We start from the raw sequence: 21,840 nt of genomic DNA on the forward strand, positions 1-21,840 counted from the left end.
ACACTTGGAAAGAAAGGTAGTTAGATATTATTTATTAAAAGTTTTATTAAAAGAAAATGTAAAAACTTCTAGATGTCTAACCTGATATGGGAGACAGATATGAAAGATGCATGTTTCTGTTAGAAATGGAAAACTCCCATGGGATGCTTCTCCATTGAGTGATTTGCTTTTAGTAATAAAAGGATGAATTGCTGAGATAAAAGAAGATGGTTTTTCATAGCGGAGAGAGATGTGGTGCTTAAATTACACACTTCAAAGGTTTTTGGGCATTGCAGGGAAAATTTTAGATTCATCTCAGATAGAAGGAGATGCCTCTGCCATTCTGGATTGCTTGAGTCTTTCCTCTGGGTTTATGTCTGGTTTTGGAAAGACCTTTGTGGTTACCCATTTTTGGGGGAGTGTGCTCTTAATTCTTCATCTGCTATTGAAAATCTACAGAAATTGGACATTCAATATATGGGAGAGACTCAATGTTAAGATGGAGTGAGTTTGCTGTAAAGTTAGTTACGTGTTTATATCTAGTCTTGTTCTTTAATGTTGAAGACTTGTATTTTATGTTGGTAAAGTTTGATTATTATGATTTTCTGCACATGGGGCTGAGGGGGAGCCTAGTACTTCTTGTTTCTGAGGCTCTTGATGTTGATGAGCACTGGATAGATGACAGAAAACAACAGAGATCTACCATGGGAGTTCTGTCAGTTGAGAGTGCTTTGTACTTCTGAAGCCTTAAGAGCTTTTCTTGACCCAGGAAATGTACTGAGATGTCCTAGTGGAGAACATTGTATGAAAATCTCGGCAAGAGATACATGAAGACTCACCTATAGCAGCACAGAAACTAAGAGATCATGTCTGGTTTATAAGCAGAATGCTCTTTTTGCTTCTGAGGTATGGTCTGTGCTGAGCAGTGGTTTTAGACAGCAGTTCCATTAGGCAGGCTTACTGAACTCGTAGCTCCTGGCATCCAAAACACGGGGGGATTGCCTTTTTTTCCCTCTTTCATCTCTGTTCCCAGTTATGCCATTATTTCTCACTTGTACAGGCACTTCTCCTTATCTTCTAATCACAAGCCAGTTTAGCTCAATAAATTTCCCTCCCCCACCAAGTCATTTTTCTGTCATTCAGGCTTTTTTGAGGTGGACTGTGGTGCAGCCATTTGGGTACCAAAGTTGCCTGTGAGTGCAAGCAATAGGGAGAAAGGTGTAGGAATACCTTATGTTTGTGACAGGGAGGCTGTTATTTCTAGCCCTTGCAAGAAACCCTGTCTTGGAGCTAATGTTCATAGGACAGTTCAGCTGCTGCTGTCAAAAGGAAGAGCATGCTTCTCTTGTTTTGTTAGCTGTATGTTCATGTTTGTCTTAACTTAGCTCTGACCACTACTGAGCTGCTGTAAATCAGTGGTTACGTTAGGTCCCTGCTGTTTTGTCAGCTAAAGCAGGTCAGGTAAGTGATAGTAACATGTAGAATCATAGAATCAGAATCACCAAGGTTGGAAAAGACCTCCAAGATCATCCAGTCCAACCATCCACCTGTCACCAGTAGTTCTCACTAAATCATGTTCCTCAACACATCTAAACGTTCCTTGAACACAAGGTTCAAGATCTATGCCCAAGATCTTGAGGGAAGAGAGAAATAGGGGGAGAGGACAGTTCTTAATTCAGATCTCAATTAAGCATTCTTGAGTGTTGTGGCAGTGGCAATGCCTGCATCATCTCAGACAATGAGCACAGGCACCAAAGAGAGGGGTGTCAGCTGCTGACAAGGGCTGCCTGTCCAGATCCAGAGCTTACGGGCTGAGTCTGTTATTCATCTAGATACTCTGGAGCACTGGGCAATTGGCAGTGGCATGAAGTTCAACAAGGGTAAATGGTATGTGCAGCACCTGTGATGGAGTAATGCTGGAAACAGCCTGGGAGGCAAGTGGCTGGAGAGCAACCCCATAAAGAGAGATCTAGGGTGTTAGTGTCAGCAGGCTCAGTGTGAGCCAACAGTATGCCCTGGCAGCCAAGGAGCAAACTGAGTTTTTGAGTGCATTAAACACAGCACAGCTAGTGGCCATTCTCCCGCTATATTAGACAATGATGCAGCTTCATGTGGAGTATTGTGTGCAGTTCTGGGCTCCAGATTATAAAAAGGACGTTAAGGTTCTTGAAAGCTTCCAGAGGAGGGCAGCCAAGCTGGACAGATTTGGAAGCTGTATCCTGTGAGAAGAGGCTGAGGACACTCAGAGCGCCCAGTCGGCAGGAGGCTTGGAGGCAACCTCACTGCTCTCTGCAGCGAGGTCTCTTCTCCCTCTGAGGAGGGGAAGCAGAGGAAGGTGCTGGGCTCTGCTCCTGTCAGACTGGGTGTGACGAAAAATCTGATGAGTGGGTGATAAAACTGTGGAACTTCCTAGTGAGGTGGTTGATACCCCATGTATGTCGGTGGTCGAAGAGACATTTGGATAATACCCTTAATAAAATGCTTTAACTTTTTTTAGTCCTCATGTGCTCAGGCAGCTGGACTAGATGATCTTCGTAGGTTTGACTGAACTATTCTAAATTCCAATTATATCCTGCTCTATCCTATGCTGTGCATTAGTTACTGAACTCTAGGTGTTCTATTCCTATCACATCTCTGTTTTCTAGATGAATTACTTTCCCTTTCTTTCTCTTCCCTACTTTTGTCTTACACCTGCATCATGGTGCTTTGACATATTAATGTGGTAGTGATGCTTTATTTGGGAGTGCTAATCAGTGTTTTCAGAGTATTCACTGATTGTTAAAGTGTTAAATTTCTAAGATCATTAAAATTGTATACAAATTATCCTAAGTACTAATTTTATAATGGCTTTGATGATATTATAAAACGTCTTTCACATTTTGAACTACTTCAGTTTTCAGTGCATGTTTAGAGTTTTTCCTATAAGGTCTGTATTGCATGTCAGTAGTGGACATGAGAGGTACGTCAACGCATTTCTGATCCACACAACGTTCAATTACTACGTAGGTTGATTCGGAAGTAATGCCTCCTATTTATTTCCATGGAAACTCAACAGATACAAAGAGCAAAATAACCTTTCCTTTCATAGAAGAAACTATTAGTTACAATATATCAAAATATACTAAATGCTTTAGGTGGTTTTTTTTTTTACTTCCTTCTTAGGTTAGACTATTTTGTTTTGTTTATCTTTAAGTGAGATTACTTCAAGAGAGCTAAAGTTACTTTAAGCATGCTGCAACAAGCTTGGTGATAGCAATAGCAGTAGCAGTTCATTAGCAATCCAACTCATGAACCTTCTTTGCTAATCTAAATAATAATGCTTAAAATCCTAGCCTACTTCAGAAGTAATCTGAAATATTTTAAGATGCAGACAACTTTAAGATGACACTGCCACTAAAAGAAACAGTGAAAAAAGCTATTCTTAACTACTCATTTTCTGCCTCTGCACTGCCTTCTTCTTCTTTTGGATTCAAGTTGTTGTGTAGGTGTACAAATACTTTTGCAAGTAATGTAGAGAAACCCTGTGGGATTTGGATCCAGCAGCTGCAACAGCAAGAGAGCAGAGCTCTTTCTTTCAGTGGCAGAGCTGATTTTTGCTGGTTTAATAGTGTTTATGTCCAAGTGTGATGATTCATGAAGATTTCATCCCACTGATGTCTCAGGCAGCTAACTGAGACATCAAAAGTCATGAATAGTGCTATGCAGATGTAGCTAGCCAACCTAACTTTGTGACAGACAAGCACCAGGAATACAGAGCAAAGGAGAGTATATAGTCAAAATAGAGTAGTGAGATTTCATCTTTTGGTTTCAGGTTAAGTTTGTTGTCTCAGCTGTCTTGTAAAACTTCACCCCAAAGTTACAGTTCCTTGCTACTTGTGTGTTGATACTCATGACTCTGAAGCTATATAAGCTGAAAACTTTTTTTTTCTTCCATAACATTCATTGCCTGTTGGCCCCCAACACCAGGACAGAGAGATGATGGATGATGTGGTAAAAGACAAGATTGTCCACATGCGCCAGCTCTGACTTAAATCAGATGAGCTTAAACTGATCATGAAACCCAAGGTTTTATGTTTATTTGTTTGTTTTTGCATGTACACATACAGATACTTGTATAAAAATTGGAGTACCTTTTTGCAGTGTTCAAATAAAAACCATCTCCCTTGCACTCACAGTTATTAACTGTGAGAGTACTGTCTTCAGTATAATCAAGATACTTCTAAACTCTGGTCAGTTTTTAATTTCAGTATGTTCAAATTTGTCTCATGTATTTTTTTTCTTTGAGTTTTTTCTATGGAAAGTATTTTAAATTCTTCAAACTTCGCTCAGGAACAAATCATAAAAGCAGGTGCATGATGAGAACTTTTTTAAAAAAAACAACCAAACAAAAAAACCCACCTCACTTGGAAAAGTAAAAATTAAGTTTTCAAGGTGTTTAAAACCATATCTTTTCTTACACTGTTTTGTTCTTTGTTTAATAATTGAATCTTTTGATTCCTCTTTTTTTTTGAAATTTTTGCTGCAACACTCCATTTAAAAATGCATCTTGACACTTATATCACTAAAACATATGTGTAGGGGAATATGGCTAAAATACTGTGAAATTCCTTTTTGCCCCTTTTCAATGTTTTTTTGAGCAGTTTTTGAAAATGTATTTTTTTTTTGTTGGTGGAAAGTTTTTTAATTGTGTGATTGTTTATGGACATATAAAACAGTAGCTGATGCTTTACCATGATTTCAGTATAGTTTCTGTGTTTACATTCCTACCATAAAAAAAATTCAAAGCAAGATGGTGGCCTAGAATGAATCTCTGTTTATAAAATACTTTTCACAGTATATGTCTTTATGTTTGGGTCCATTCATTTCACATTTATGCATGACTCTGAAGTGATTGTGATTTGGGATTATAAGCAGTGTATTGTGAATAGAAATGTAGCTCAGAAAAACAGATCTAGCCATCAAGTCTAGTTAATATTAATGACTTATACATACAGGTGTCTGGCCTGTTTTCGATTGTTTGGAAAAGAATGCCTTAACCAGAATGGCTATAATTGTTTTGAGTGTTATCCATCTCCTCAAGTTTATCATGAATGCATGCCATTTCTAAGCATGATTCTGTATTAGGCAAGAAGGCAAGAGGTACTCTGAGTCAAGGAAGGAACATGAAGTAGGACTGATTCAACTGAGATGCCCAAAGTTTGTGAAGTTTTAAAAACTGTAGAAATGCTGTTTCATTTGTCGAGGCTAGTGAGGAAATGTGTGTTTGTTATTGCCAGTAAACTACTATTAGTGATAAAGTTTGGGTATTTTCCTTTTGAGCTTTAATATTGCAGTTAGGATGAAACAGATTTAATTATCTTCAAGTAAACTGTAAGTAATTATAAAACACTTTAGAACTTTAACACAGATATTGTGCAGCATCTTGTGCCTGACAGATACTGGAAGGGTGAATGAACCAGAAATAGTAACGTACTGTTTTGCGAAGAAGAGTGAGTCAAGATTTGTAAGCAAATTCAGTGATTCTTGTTACAGTGTCTGATTAGTTGGGAAAAACAGCAGAATGAGGCGTCCTCGAATTGTGAGTAACGTTTTTTGTGCTGGGAGGCTAGTCTGTTTTTCCCAGCTAAAGAAATTGAATTTGTAATAGCCTGCTTGCTCAAAGCCTGTTCATTTAGGAAGTGTTAGCAAATCCATAGTGGCTGGACTGATAAATTGCGATAGTGAAGTTGAGAGAGCTGGAGACTTTCAGGACAGCATACTGATCTCTGAGGTGAAGTCTGAAAATTTTTTTTGAGGGGGAGAATTTCTTAGTCCCTCTTAGTTCCTTTTAAGAATGTAATAGAAGCTGGTGTATGTTTAGTGTTTTTGAAAATGCCATTCAAATTTTATATTTTGGAATGTTTTGTGTGCAGTGGACATGTATTGTTCTATTTGTATACTGCTGATGTTAGAAATGTATTCTACTCATTTGGTCTGTCTGAATACTGAAACACCTTTTTTCTGCTTTTTTGAATTATGGTTTTGATTATGGAAACCTGTTTACTGTTTTTTTTTTTTCCTTAGTATGTAAAAGTACAAGTTAATACAGTATTTCTCCCTGAGGAAGTTTCTTCTTCCTTTCTCTTATGCTTATATTCTATGGATTTCTTCCTCAGACCATAGCTTCTGACATTTCCAGCTACTTTCATCTTTTCATTTATTATAGAGTATCAATTAATACTATTTATTTGTGCATGGAAACAGAATCAGTGTCAGTATTTTGATATCAGATATCAGTGATTTGATTTACATGGCAGCCTAAGGAGTTCTCCTAGCACTTGTGCATTTAATCGTTTAGCTTTGTGTTGTATCGTTTTGTTTAATAAGTTAACTGAGCTGTGGTTCTTATGGTTGTGCTGTACTTGAAGACCTGAATTTGAGTCCTACGTAATCCATGGTCTTGTTGAGTCAGGTTTTTTTTTTTTTTTTTTTTTAATTGTTTCCCAAAACAATATTTGGAATGAAAATACTTTTATCAATTTAATTATTACTGAGATTTATATTTTGTTTAAAATGCTGATAGTTTGCTGTAGTGAAAGATGTAAAATCTCCACATTTATTTTTGACATTCCTAGCAAATCTTTTTGATTTTGGACTTACTTCCTGAAACCAGGTTCCTTCTGTGAGAAGATAGACATTGTAACAGCTGAAGATACAGTTGTTCATAATGTGCTAGGTGGACAGGAGGTGTTGCTTCACAGCAATAGCTGTTAATCTTTTGATGAACTGATGACTGTAGAATTTGGAGGGGCTTTGCGTAGAATGCAAGACTGAATAAAGCAAGTTTAAAAATGTCTAGTAATTTAAAATGCTGCTTGGGTGTGAGTTAAGGTGTTCAGAAGCTATGCACTGTTTCTTGAAATTTTGATCCTTTATAGCCATTCAGAAAAGTTCTTATAGTTTCTAAAGTGCAAGAAAACAGACTAACTATGCTTATGGATTGTAATAGATTAGAGGCTGCAGTTTAAGAACTGATGTACTCTGTATATGTGATTGATTTGCAGAAGTGTATTTGACTTGCAGGCTTTACAGGATATTATCACTGACTGTATTTGCACACTTGGCTTGTCCCAGTTGCTGGGTAAGACTAATTGTGAAACCTCTTCACTGAGGCTTAAGGTCAAGCTTTTTGCCTTATGTTTTGCTGTCCCATGGCTACAAGCACATAGTCAGTTTACGAATCTTAGCTGACAGCCAGCAGCTGTTAAAGTCACAATAACTCTGTTTTGTTTGCATGCCTATTTTGAGGTATTTCATTTGGAATATGTGCCACCTAAATGATAACTCTTTAGAACTAGGTTTTGTAATTGAGGAATTGAGTTGAATTGCATTGAATTCAGGAATGTCCAACCTTTTGGCTTGCCTGGGCTGCATTGGGAGAAGAGGAATTGTCTTGTGCTACATATAAAATATATAATATAGTTAATGTACAAAAGTAATAAAGCATTTTTAAAATATATTCTTTATTAAAACATAAAAAAAAGAGAGCAATAAAAAGATAAAACTAGCAGGTTGGACGCGTATAATTGATAAATTGTCCTAAGGATGAAGACAGACGCTACTAAAAAGACCTACATGTTTGAGTGAGGGCTAGGGAATTCCAGAGTTGTTTTTTATTTATACTTTCTAAAATATGTGCATCCACCCTAAAACTGTACTAAATTGTGTGGCAGAGAGGAAACTGTTGTCCTTTGTATCTTGCTATGCAAGTAAACTCTACCATGTTAGATGTTACTGTCTCAAGGACTTCCTTAGGCTATAGATACATGTCTTCTTATCTCACTGCTAATGGCAGCAGCAGTTTTTCCTTCTTTCTTTCATCTTTGCTGAAGTTTAATGCTACATCTGTTTTCTGTGGACTTCACAAGTTCATGTAGTGGCTTCTAATCTGTTCAGATCTCAGTAAGCCTCTTCAGTAGAGTCCAGCTACTTGGTTCTTTCAGCTCACCTGCTATTCCTAGGGAATTGCAAGCAGCAGGAGCGGTTGGGCCAGCTGATGAGGAATCATGTACTTAATTAACCACACAGTTACTGTGTGCTGCTTTGAGCTGTGTTAGAGAGAAACTTGAGGCTTGGTGGAAGCTTGAAGGATGTGGTGTAACTCAGTTAAGTTAATTCCTGTTTGATTACAGTTGTCATTGCAAAAAGCTCCTTCTGCACTTTCATCTTAATACTGTGGTATTTGCTGTAAAATGTTAAAGGTCTGCCATATTCCATTTTGTAGACATATCTCACAGAGGAAGACCAAAGAAAATTGAGTGAAAGAACAGGTCTTGCTCAAGTGCAGGATTTACTATAAAATGTGATATTCCAGCTCAGGAGTCTTCTACCTCATAGGGCCAAAGAATACCCACATGTTTTGTAACTTCAGATTTTTTTTTTCCATGCAGTAGTGAAATGGATGTTGGTAAAGTTCATACTGAGAATCAGTGAAATCTACCTTTCCTTACTATCAGTACTGGTACTACAAAGGACTTTATGGCTATCTGTTTTCCATGTCTGCAATGTCATGGGCATCATTTGAGGAGGCCAACAAATGGACCAAGTTGCTATTCTTTGAGGTACTTCCATATGATCTGAACTTCTGCCTCCTGCTTTTTTTGTGAGATCTGTTCATTGTCTGCAGGCAACCATGAATGTAACTCACTGTTACTGTTCTGGGTCTGGAATGGTGCCGTTACTGTAAAGGAAAGAGACCACATCTCAGTTTTCAAAAAGCGTTTTATTAACTCTTAACCCCTCTGCAGTGTATCTTTTTTCTTTCCTTCCTTCTTTCTTTCTTTCTTTTTTTTTTAGATCTCTCCTTCTTTACATTCATGAATTGTTTCTTTGGAAGAGAAATTATTTGTATGCATTAATGTGTTCTGTGTTACTGCTTTCAATGCATCATAGTGAATAAACATTATTTTATCAATGTACTCATCAATAGTGACCATTAACTGCTGAGTGTCAGATGGAATGCTGAATACAAGCTTGTTTTTCTAAATGGCAGAATTGGACTCCTTTTTGCTGTAATAAAATCACTTCTGTTTGCAGCACTGTGTTGCTGGGAAACAGCAGCTAATTTTTATGGTATATGTCAATAGTGGTGACTTAAATTATACATTTCATTGAGTAGCTCTTCTCCTTGTTTGTACACTGTCTTCTGTTAGGAGAGAGAGAAAAAAAAAAGTTCTGGAGAGAAGAGTATCCAAAAAAGAGGAAATATTTGAATTGAGAACAAAAGCTCAGATTGTTCTGTTGATAATGTCACTTGGCTCCCAGTGTCATTCAAGGGGAGTGGTGGCCTGACTCAATTTACACCAGTCTCTTAGTCAAGTCTAAGCCAGGTATTCAGAAGAATCCTATCTGAGGCATCTACATTTATACTGTTTTCTTTTTCAAACTCCATTGTGCAGAACTTCAGCATATGGTATGACTGGAAAAAAGAATAACAAAATAGACTCTGAGAGATTATGAATTAGAAAACTGTAGTTATGGTTCACAGCAGAGATGTACAGTGGCAATTTTGGGAGTCTGCAGGAAATATAGTACTTTGTAAAAATGGGTTGCTACACAGCCTGCACATGAATCAGAACATGCATGCAATTACAGTGCCAAAAAGTGGATGTAGTTGAATGTAAACCTTAATGTATTTTCTACATGTGTAAATGGAATAAACGGAATCTGACTGGCAAGTTAGAATATTTTTCTTAAATCTGTACTCTTTTTCTGATTAAAGGAGATGATAGTCCATTTCCTGATATTCACATTCTACTCAGTTTGCTATCAATCTTTGTTTTTAGTCTTACTTGAGATGCTTCTATAGGATGGTGTGTGTGTGTCTGAAGCCTGCTTCTTTAAATGCTCAAATCATGTCAGCTGCAATGTGACAGTGCTTGGTGCTAATGAGGTTAACATCCAGAGTATCCGTCTGTTTGTTTTCTCATCTCTGTACAATTCTAGCAATGGGTACTGGAAAAAAAAGATTTTTGTTGGATATGGCTTTGTTTTGGCCTTTCTAGAGTATGGTTCTATGCCCTCCTGATGGTTGGGCAATAGATATCTACTTCCATTTAGGGAGTTGGGTGTTTATTTCATTATTTTTGGTGCAAGCTCTAAGATACAACCTGGTTGGAAAGAGAAAGCAGGAAGTACACATCGGGCCCCTTATCCTCAACACATTACTTCAAATGTGTAATGAATGAAAATAAAAAGAAAATATATTTCCTGGCAGAATGTGTGTCTACAGATTGGGTAGGTGCATGTCTGTATTTGAAAAGTAATGACTTTGGAATAGAGCTAATCACGTAATTATTTTGGACTAAGTCTGAATAGTTAGAGCAGGCCTTTCGTAGGCACAGAAATGCAGATGAACTGTGATTTCTCAGCTCACTTTTTCTCGTTTTTAACCCTTAAGGTGCTGACAGCAGTGTGAACAGTGTATTTTACATTCAAATCAGTTGGTCTTAAAGGCAAATGAAGTGAATATAAAATACTCATCTCTTCCCATTTTCAGCTGCCAGACTGTCTTCATCAAGCTTGATGCCTTCCCAACTGATCCTGTCATATTTCCATTCTTGCAATTTTCCTTTCTGTGTGTGGTTTTTTTTTTTTTCAGTGACATTGTCTGTAAAACTGTAGGTCATGACAAAGTGATTACATTGGTCTTGGTGATGGAGCTGACTTTCCTTACAATTCCTTCCTTAATGTTACCTAGTGCAGCCCTGCTAGCTGGTGAAGTTCTTTCTGAGTATTTATTTGTTATATGTCAGATTTTGAAATGATCTGTTAAAAATGTTGCTTTTTTAAGGGTCATATTTAAGCTCAATTACTATGGTGATTGTGTAATGTGATTCCACAAACAGGAATTAATACAGGTGGGACTGAGATAGGTACAAACTGTGTCATGTAGGCAAGAAGTATATGTGAGAGGCAGGGACTTCCTGAGTTATCGTTACTGCTCTTGTCGTTGTAGTGTGCAGCTAAGGTGCATAGGAAGGTTGACAATTCAACCTAGAAAAAAATTTTTCATCCTGGGAAGTGGCCTAGGATTATGTGCTCTAATATGATGTAAAAGTAGCGTATGAAACAGTACGACTGACAAGATGTGTGCTGTTCTAATGCTCACCACTTAAGTCTAGTGCGGTCAAATACAGGGTAGTGTTTCTTTGTGTGTTTCCGTTTTCCTGAATACCTTGCAGCTGATTGGAATGGTTTTCTTTTCCTTCTTTAGGTCTCCGGGTGAACGGGGAGCTTATTACTGCTTACCCACAGGTGGTGGTTGTCCGGGTACCAACACCTTGGGTCCAAAGTGACAGTGATATCACAGTCCTTCGCCATCTAGAGAAGATGGGCTGTCGATTGATGAATCGTCCCCAGGCCATCCTCAACTGTGTCAATAAGTTCTGGACGTTTCAGGAACTTGCTGGTCATGGTGTGCCCCTGCCAGACACTTTTTCATATGGTAAGGCTTTGGAATCAAATAGAATAGTTGCTTGCAGAATTTATGCTTTTATAGTGAGTCAAGTATTGGAAATCCTTAGGATTAAGCAGTGTGAGGCTGATTCCACAGATAAGAGATCAGTAACTAGAAATAGTACGATAGTCAGATGCTGGTTTGGCTTTGTTGGTTAGCTGTGATATTTTATGAAGAGTAGTTTAATTATGCCTCTACCTACCAGCAACTAACTTTTCTGATTACTTCTAAAGCACTTTGAACTCCTCCAGTTGCCTAAAACAACAGACGGAAACTCAGGGAACTGAGTGTCACAGGATATTAAAGATCTAGACTTCAGTAAAATCTGAAAATAGGTCAAACTTCTATATGAATAAAAACATCTGCAAATATATTAGTTGTTATGAAAGGCCAGAAATAGCACAAGTTCACATGTTCAAGTATTAACAGTTCTTTGAGGTTTCATTTCCCTCCAGAGTTCTCTCCATCAGTTAGTTACTGATGTTCCCTGCCTCTGGAGTCTTTGGTTCCTGTCAGAGTGCCAGATTAGGAGAGCCGTTTGTTTGAGCTATGGAGATTTTATCTTTGCTTTAATTAATATACATTAAGAAATGGAATGCACCTGTCACCTTTCCTTTCTTTCTTGGGAAGCATTTCTACTTTCCTCTTCTTCATGCAGTAACACTGATAGGCTTTTACAATGAAAACTTGGCAAAAAAACAAACTTGACAAAAGCATCAGTCAGCTATTTCTATGAATTAGTATGAAAACACATTTGAGAAGAAACATCCTTTCTTTATAGAGAAAATTGCTCTAGCTCCTTGAGAAAGGAATGAGTTTTTAATCCTTTGTGGGGAAAGGGAAACAAAGAGTGATGGTATAGTTGGAGAACATCTCTGTTTCTTCCTAACTCCCTGCCTGTCTTTTAATTCTTTTAGTGCCCATCTCTGGAATTTGACAAAGTGTGGCCTTTCTTTTTTATCAAGTTAACAAGGAGAGCTGCTTTGCCAATAAAAACAGGATGTGCTGAACTGCACGTTATTCTGTGACATGCGTTAAAATCTGTGCTAGAGTAGTGATGGTTGCTTCTGGCTTTCTGACCAGTGTCCTGGCTTGACTTCTGTGCTTTACTGCACATGCTTTTAGAGGAGTCTCATCCCTTCATCTGCTGACTTATCTTATTTCTTGTATTGTGGTCAGCCTCCTGTGAATCAAAGAACTCAAATAAAATTAAAGCATCAATCATAGTGAATGATTGTTAAATGTTACTCTCTAAGATTCTTACAGATGTAACGCAACAAAAAGATCAAAGTAGTAATTCAAGAAATAGGGAGAAAGAGATGCAAGAGACTTAAGCCTTAGAAAAGGGGAAGCGGGTGACAGGATTTGAATTGTTACTGCTGTCAGGATTACGCCTTGACTTTGTATTCCGTGCTGTTTTTCTGGCTAGTAGTTTGGATGGAACTGTTCCTGGTGTTATGTCTGTGCTATTTTCCTGTTAGAAAATTTGGATGATAAAATAGAAGGGCTGAACTGGAACAAGATGGTAGAATCAGGGCATTCAGATTTGGAAGACTGGATTGAGCTTTTTGGGGTTGTGATCAATGACCATTGTCATTGTTAAACATTCGTTAATCTAGAAGAGATTTAGGTTAGATGTTAGGATTAAATTCTTAACTCAAGAGAGTGGTGAGGCACTGGAACAGGCTGCCCAGAGAAGCCTTGGGGGGCATTCAAGGCCAGGTTGGATGGGGCCCCGCGCAGACCTGATCTAGGGGTTGGCAACCCCTGTCCTGGAACTGAATCTTTAAGGTCCCACCCAACCTAAGCCATTCTATGATTGTCAATTTGTGTCTTACATTCCAAAGGAAGTAGAAATCAGTAATGCACAGATTACAGACACCTCAAAATTCTGACTGTGCTCTGTGGCCAAATTTTTCTTAACTGTTATTTTTTTTCTCTGCATTATCTAAGTTGGAAGAGTGAGAGGAATGTGTCGCAATTACGTCCCCAGTTTGGCTACACCAGGCTGGTGGCATATAATATTATTGGTTTTCTTTTACCAGGTGGTCATGAGAATTTTGCCAAAATGATTGATGAGGCAGAAGTGCTGGAGTTCCCTATGGTGGTGAAGAACACGCGGGGTCACCGAGGTGGGTCTGAGGTCAGAGGTGAAGGCAGGGAGTACTCTGAGCAGTACTTGAGATATTGTGTTGTCAAGGGGTAATAGTTAATAAGGTTTTCTATTAGGTATCAAACTTTTTTTTGCCATACTTCTAAGTTCTTCTAGCCTCCAAATTCTGGATGTTGAATAGGCTGCAATACTGGGAAGCAGTTTTAATAGAACATAATCTTGAAATATCAGGGAAGGTAAGGGTTCAAAGTTATAGTGCATTAGTGACTTTTGCGAGGAGAGCTTTGAACGGGAATAATGGAAGGCCTAGCTCCAGGGATATAGAGAGATGCCTACCTGGATTTTAGGGATGTTTCTAAACAGGCGTAAGAAACGAAATCTTAGTTCAACGAACCTTAATTCGTCTTTTCTTTCTAAATGACTTTATCTATAGTTAGGATTCTGATTTAAATATAATCTCATTTACAGTTTGCCAAATGGAATCTTTTTTTTTGAGGAAAAAAAATCGCAGAAAGTACTGGTGATAGTGCAGCAGGCTGATGTGAAATTTTTCTGTTATTAGTCTTTTAAATGTTGAATATGAAATACTACATCTATTCATTTTAACAGTAGATAGTGATCTACTAAAGGAAAAAGGTTTAGATTCAATTTTAGAGGTAATTTACATAGGAGATCACACTGTTTTTAATCCACTTTAAAACCAATTTGATAAATACTAGAAGTAAAAAGAGTCTGAAATTGATGTTTAAGCACGTAAACCAGGAATTACCAAAAGCTAATAGAAACATACCAACGTGACACCTCTTCTTCCTTCTTGTTGCACTGTTGTTCTGGTGCATCTCTTCTGAAGCGTGATGGTTTCTGTAACTGTAGTAAATGAATTCAGGAGCAATTATTAGCTAAATCTAGACTGGCTATGTTTGTTATTCCTTGCTTGAATTACCATTTATTTTCACAAATTCTTGCACTGATGTAGTGGAAGACTGAGAGCAAAAGGCTGGGGCAGTAGAAGATTTTGGCAGTAATACACATTTGTATGGCCTTAAATGCTTGCAGACCTTTGCGGAGCTATGATGCTGGAATTTGACTTTTCAGCAAGCTGAATTTGACAAATGTGGAGTAACTGAAGAACTGGATTGAGTTTGCTTTGACACTGCTTCTTGTTAAGATCTGGAAATAATTGTAGAGTTTGCAGCTATTGAGTTTCTTTTCAATTTTTAGCTAGAATTCATTATGAATCTCAGCTTAAGGCTAGTGTTATCCTGGGCTGCATTAGGCAAAGTATTACCAGCAGGTCAAGGGAAGTGACTCTTCCCATCTACTCAGCAATGGGAAGACCACACCTGGAGTTCTGAGTCCAGTGCTGGGCTCTCAGAACAAAAAGAAGTTCTGAGAAGTCCAGCAAAGGGCCACAGAGGTGATCAAGGAATTGGAGCAGGTCTCCTGTGAGGGAAGGCTGGGAAGAGAAGGGACTATTGAGCCTAGAGAAGAGAAGGCTCGGAGGGGATTTTACCAAGTCTACTACTATCTAAAGGAAGAGTATCAAGAGGATAGAGCCAGGCTCTTTTCAGTGGTGCCCAGTGCCAGGACAAGCATTGGTGTACACAAACTGGAACGCAGGATGTTCCCTCTAAATGCCGGGAACCACTTCCATGGTATGTGGATGACTGAGTGCTGGCACAAGTTTGCCAGATTGGTTGCAGAGTCTCTTCCATGATGACACTCAAAAGCCATCTGGACATGGTCCTGGGCTGCCTGCTGGAGGTACCCCTGCTTGAGTAAGTGATGGGACCAGATGACCTCCAGAGGGTCCCAAAGCATCAATTAATTCTGTAGCTTTCTTTACAAATTTTACATACTTCACATACCATACATTTTAATGCAAATTCATTACAGCGCCTGCAGTTTCACATTAAGAGTATTGGGAAACTTCTACAAATTAATTTAAGATGAGCTGTTTTCAAATGGTATTTAAAAATGAGACAAATGTGTCCACAGATGTTGTTTGATGAATAAAAGTCATGCTCTCCTAAGCCCATTTTCTGCACAGTTTGCTGCTGCTTCACATGTGCCATTTTTATTTTGCCAAGATTTTGTGGTGATGCATAATTACCAAAAGCTAAGTAGTTCCCCTCCAAAGCATCATTCATTCTGTTCAGTTTTAGGAATACAGTAGGAGTAACTGCCTGTTGGAGAGAGAAAGTTGGGCATGGGAGAGATCATGTGGAAGATTTTGCTTTATTGTCCTGCTTTTAAGTCTACGTTCTGATGCTGTGATTCTTATACGAAATTCCATGTTCCTCAAGCAGCATTTTGTGCTGTGAAGAACTTAAACCCTGAGAAAGCAGAGGCTTCTCCAGTTGGGCTTTGGAGCACTTGCTAGAATTCTTAGCACATTATTTCTCCTGGTTCTGCTACAGCTGCATTTCTGTTCTCTTAGTTAGAATAGGCAGATTATAAATTGATTTTTGGATTTTCTTAATATTGCAGCATAATTCAGTGACAATTCTGCCGTAAAAAATCAGTGCAGCCTTATTGCAAAAAAAAAAATTTAATATGACTTGAACGTGTCATTAACAAAGTGGGAGAGGAATTGGGAGAAGTAGCTAAGGATGGAAATGGATGCCTTCTTATGACACTAGAAAAGAGATGGAAGTGATGGAGTCTTCCTCAAATGTTTTTGGTTTGTATTAGTAAACCTGGAAGAGAACTGAGAAGTCTTTGGTGTGCTCTAGAAATGAAGGAGAATGAAATAGCATGTTTTAGCTTAAACAAAACAAATCTTTGGTAAGTTTGCTTGCAGAAAAGCCAGTAATTTCTAAAGAGCTAATGAGTTTGTTTTTTTTTTTTTCAAAATTACAGTGCATACCATTTACTTTTATGTTTTGTGGAATATTCAGCTAAATTTATCTTGATTACTTTAGAGTCTAGTGTTTTGCTCTAAACTAAGTTGCTTCTCTGCTAAGCCTCATTCTGGAGTTGTGAGTTCTTAGAGGTATTGGGAAGGGCAGCTTTCAGCAACTTCCTGGTAGTGAAGCAGCTTTGCAATAACACACTATTGACTTCAGAGCTCTTTGCAGCCTGTTGTTTAGCAGTTTCATGTGATTGGTTCCTGTTGTATCAAACGTGTAGGCTGTGGGTCTAATTAATTGTCTACTGCTCTTGTTGTATTTTTTCCCTTTTTCTCTCATTGAGGATTTGTTAACCTTACTGCTCCATAAAGGACTGAAATTACAAAAACATCCCCTTTATCTAAAGGTTTTTGTTTGTTTGTGTAGCAGAAATGCTAGGTCATGGCTTGAACCAGTAATTGAGCACCTGGTGGGAAGGCAGGACCAACCTGGGGGAGCTCAGGTGCATGCAATGCGCCTCAATGACCAGAAGGAGTGGAGCCAGGATCCACCCCTTCCCAGATCTCATTTAAGGGTTGGCACTGGAGGCAAGGGCATCTCTTGCTGGAGATCCCTGCCTACCTGAGGCCTTCCGAAGGTAAGCAGCTCCTTTCCTTCATTTCTGTGTCCACGGCTGCTGCATTTGGGCTTGTTCTCATTTGCTGTAGGCAAAGACTTTGCCACCCTGCTGCTATCGCGGTACTTTTCATCCCGTTACAGCATTTCACTTGGCGAGCCAGGTAGATACTTATTTATGATGGATAACCTTAAAGAAAATAATGCATTGGATGGTCACTGGGACCCCAAATACACTGAAAGAGGAACTCCCAGGGGAGACCATGGGATTCCTGGGTTCCTGGCGAAGTGCTGCTCAGATTGTTGAAGAATGGGGACCTATAAGGGACAATGGTCCGATTATTAAATCCTCTTCAAAAATGGATGACTTCTTGAGTAAGTTAGGACAAAACTTTTTGACAACTGAGGAAAGAATAGTTGCAGCATCTGCTGTTGCGTGGCTGCTGCTTCTCACTGTTAATGTATATCATTCCTTGGAGGAAGAATTAAAAGATGAAAATGAGATTTTGAAAGCTTGTATTAGACAAGTGGAAAATAAAATTACATCTTTGACAGGGCAAACTGCCCCACCTTCAAATGGAACTTCCCCTTTGAAATCAAGATCCATATCACTTGAAGGGGAAAAGGACTTGAATCAGCAGGATCCTTGGATCCTAGTTGAACCCAAGAACAAAAAGAAGGGCAAGCAAACTAAAATCCAACTAGAGGATCTGGGAACCTCAGGTCCTCTAGAAATAAGGCTAGTAATAAATTAAAAGACCAAGAAAACCCAGGACTGACCAGCAGCGTTGGCACCTGAAGAGTGGCCCACTGCACATACCACATTACGTGTAAGGGCGTGTCCGTACACAGCTGCCAAGCTCATTGCTTAAATTGTTGTAACAGAGCCAAGACCACAAGAGAGCATATCAGCTTGACTCTTAAGATTATGGGACATGGGTGCTGAAAGTGTGGTTATTAATGGACCCGAGATTTATGAACTGGCATCCAACACCACACGTTTGGCTCTCAGACAGTATGCAACTATGGTACGTAATGATGGAAACCATTCTCTAATTGAGTGGATAACGGCAGCATGTGGAATCACATGGCTAAACAAAAGTGATGTACCAATAAATACTGGTCTATGGACCTCAATGGAGCAACTTCAAAATTATATTAGAGAACTGGGAATGAAGGAGGCAATTTATGATGATGCATTCAAGAGTCCTGACCTGGTTAAATTCTCAGCAGCGATGAGTGATCTCATACTACAGCAAGCCCCTTGTCACCAGTATGGCACACTGGTGTCCATTCTGAACCTTTTAGCAGTCTCAGAGGCCATTGTACAACAAGGCACCCAATTGGTAGCTGATCTGGGGGAGACAGAGCGCCTTTGAAACAGATGCAATATCTGAACATTGGAAGGGGCTGAGGTCCTCCCCGTAACTAAAACCAGGCAACCTGCCCCATGGACTCATCAATTCGGACCCATACGGGTATCCCGAAAGCAAATGTTCAGTGACTTAATCCGGGCTGGGGATCAATTTGATAAAATTGATTGCCAGCCCAATCATGTCCTCCTCCAGGTATGGAGACAATTGGAGGACAAGCAAAAGTTTCAAAATATCCCCAAAAAAACAGGAGTGAGAACTGTTGAAAATATACCAACAAGAGCATGGAACCTGGAAGATTTCCTAGTTCCCAATAAAATGAAAAAGCTGCCTCAAGTGACCCAGGCTACTATGCCCGAGCCACCTGAGGAAAGAGAACTGGCAATTGCTCAGCTGCTTGTGTGATGGGATGCCAGCCCCCCTGCATCTAGTGCCCCCAAATGGGACCGGAGGCCCTGTGTTGAACTGACTATTTTTTGGTCCTGAAAGAATATACAGTGAGTTATGGCACTAGTTGATATGGGTGCAGAAACGTCAATTATTTACAGTGGTCCAACCAGATTCCAGGGAGACAGGGTGATGATTGGTGGATTTGGGGGACAGACCAGCCCTGTAACCCAGACATGGTTGAGGCTGCGGGTTGGGTATCTCCCACTCTGGGAGTATAAGGTGTCTATTGCTTCAGTCCCAGAGTATATACTGGGCATAGATATACTTTGTGGTCTGACTCTCCAGACGACTGTAGGAGAGTTCAGACTGAGATAGAGATGTATAAGTATCCAGGTGGTGCAGGCGATATTAAGAGGCCATGTGAAACATGAGCCTATTCACTTGCCCAGTCCACACAGGATTACTAATTACTAAACAGTATAGACTCCTGGGTAGGCAAGAGGAAATCTCTAGAATGGCGTAGGAGCTAGAAAAAGTGGGGATCATAAGACCTGCACATAACCCATATAATTTCCCCATATGGCTGGTATGGAAGTCAGACGGCACATGGAGAATGACAGTGGGTTACAGAGAACTGAATAACGTCACGCTGCCCTGATGGACACATTGAGTAGGGAGGCAGAAACCTACCACAGTGTCCGAGACTTGGTAAATACATTCTTTGGTATTCCCATTCATGAAGAGTCACAAGACCAGTTTGGATTTACGTGAGGAGCCAGGCAGTGAACCTTTCACATCCTGCCGCAAGGGTACATGCGTTCACCAACCTATTGTCATAACTTCGTAGCATGTGACCTAGCAGAGTGGAATAATCCTAGTAACATCAAAATGTACCACTATATTGATGATCTTATGTTGACATCTGACTCACTGGAGGCATTAAGAAAGGCAGTAGACTCATTACCTACTCATTTACAAGGGAAAGGATGAGCTATAAGCCCACACAAAGTGCAAGGACCGCACCTGTCAGTGAAATTCCTGGGTATGGTTTGGTCAGGAAAGACCAAAGTACTACGCAGTGCAATGATAGACAAGGTTCAGGCGTTCCCAGTCCCTTCCTTGCCAAGGCAACTGCAAGAATTTTTGGGTATATTGGGATACTGGCGTTATACCCCGCCTAGCACAGCTGCTGAAGCCTTTGTATCGACTGACAAGAAAGGCCAAAAATAGGACTAGGGGAGAGTGGAACAAGAGGTCTTCCAGCAAGCAAAACTAGCTGTTAAACAGGTCCGGGTGCTGGGTATATTCAATCCTACCCTTCCAGCTGAACTAGAATCATAGAATTGCTCAGGTTGGAAAGGACCTTCAAGATCATCAAGTCCAACCGCAACCTAACCATACTGCTCTAACAACCCACCGCTAAATCATGTCCCCGAGCACCACATCCAAATGGTTTTTAAAACGTTCAGGAATGGTGACTCAATCACCTCCCTGGGGAGCCTGTTCCAGTGCTTAACAACCCTTTCTGTAAAGAAGTTTTTCCTAATATCCAACCTAAACCTCCCCTGGTGCAACTTGAGGCCATGAGGCTTGACTAGATGTCCAAGTAACTCAGGATGGGTTTGGCTGGGGCCTATGGCAGCACCAAAATTGCATTTGAACCCCAGTTGGGTTCTGGTCTCAGGTCTGGCATGGAGCAGAAGAGAGGTACAGTATGATTGAAAAACAGTTATTGGCTGCCTACTCTGCATTACAGACATTAGAGTCAATAACCCAAACATCTGAAGTCATGGTTAAGACCTCCTTGCAAATTCAGGAGTAGGTGAAAGATCTGACCCACCTTCCTAAGACAGGGGTGGCCCAAGCACAGACAGTGGTGCGATGAGTCACTTATCTCAGCCAGAGGAGTAGTCTGTCTTCATCACCATTGAAAGAAGAACTCCAGAAGATCTTAGGCCCAGTGATGCATCACAGCAATGTGCCAGATGAGACAATGGTTGCTCCACCAGAGAAGAGTCCTGTTCAGAAAGGGAAATATCCTATTCCTGAAGATGTCTGGTGTACAGATGGGTCCAGCAAGGGTAACCTGAGCAAGTGGAGAGCAGTAGCGTAGCATTCCTCCACTGACACAATCTGGTTTGAAGACGTGGATGGTTAGAGTAGTCAATGGGCAGAACTGCAAGCCGTGTGGATGGTTATAATGAAGGAACCTGGTGGCAGTATCCTGAATATCTGCACAAATAGTTGGGCTGTAAACTGGGGGCTCACTCTTTGAATTGCACAGAGGGCCACCCAGGAATGGACTGTTCACACCTGACCAATCTGAGGCAGAGATACATGGTTAGACATATGGAATGTGGTTAAACACAGGACCATACATGCCTACCATGTTCCTGGCCACCAACCCCTACAGTCACCAGGAAATGATGAAGCCAACACACTGGCCCAAATTCGATGGATTGAGGATTCACCGTCTGAGAACATTGCTCGCTGGTTACATCAGAATCTGCAGCATGCCGGACAAAAGACAATGTGGGCAGCTGCTAAAGCATGGGGGCTACCCATACAGCTCTCTGATATCGTCCAGGCACGCTGAGACTGCGATGCCTGCTCCAAAATGAGGCTGAGACCATTGCACAAAACAACAGCCCATCTTGCTAGAGGACACAGTCCTCTCCAGTGATGATCAATTACATTGGATCCCTCCCTCGATCTGAGGGGGTGAGATATGCCCTGACCTGCATTAACACAGCAGGTGGGCTGATGCAGGCCTATCCAGCACCAAGAGCGAACCAGGCATATAACATCAAGGCATTCACCAAGTTGATGGCTGCCTACGAGACACCTCACGTTATTGAGAGCGACCAAGGGACTCATTTCACTGTCACAATGGTACAGTGCTGGACAGAAGAAAACAACACTGAGTGGTGATTCCAGCTGCCATATAATCTGACAGGGGCAGGACTTATTGATCGCTATAATGGTATTCTTAAGACTGCGCTGAAGACAGACTCTCAGTCC

At 40.1% G+C, this 21,840-nt stretch overlaps 1 protein-coding gene across 12 annotated transcripts in view; it reads left to right on the forward strand.

The window, feature by feature from the left end:
* The window catches only part of RIMKLB (ribosomal modification protein rimK like family member B), an 89,958-nt gene that overhangs the window by 29,520 nt on the left and 38,598 nt on the right, over positions 1 to 21,840 (forward strand). For 11 of the 12 annotated variants that reach the window (XM_021394538.1, XM_021394619.1, XM_021394529.1 and 8 more), the window contains 2 exons: positions 11,234 to 11,464; positions 13,522 to 13,608. In XM_021394538.1, coding sequence (XP_021250213.1) covers positions 11,234 to 11,464; positions 13,522 to 13,608 — 318 coding nt within the window. The remainder of the gene's footprint in view (positions 1 to 11,233; positions 11,465 to 13,521; positions 13,609 to 21,840) is intronic. The other variant, XM_021394565.1, reaches the window with a different exon arrangement.

Source organism: Numida meleagris, chromosome 1, assembly GCF_002078875.1.
Source record: "Numida meleagris isolate 19003 breed g44 Domestic line chromosome 1, NumMel1.0, whole genome shotgun sequence".
NCBI lineage: Eukaryota > Metazoa > Chordata > Aves > Galliformes > Numididae > Numida > Numida meleagris.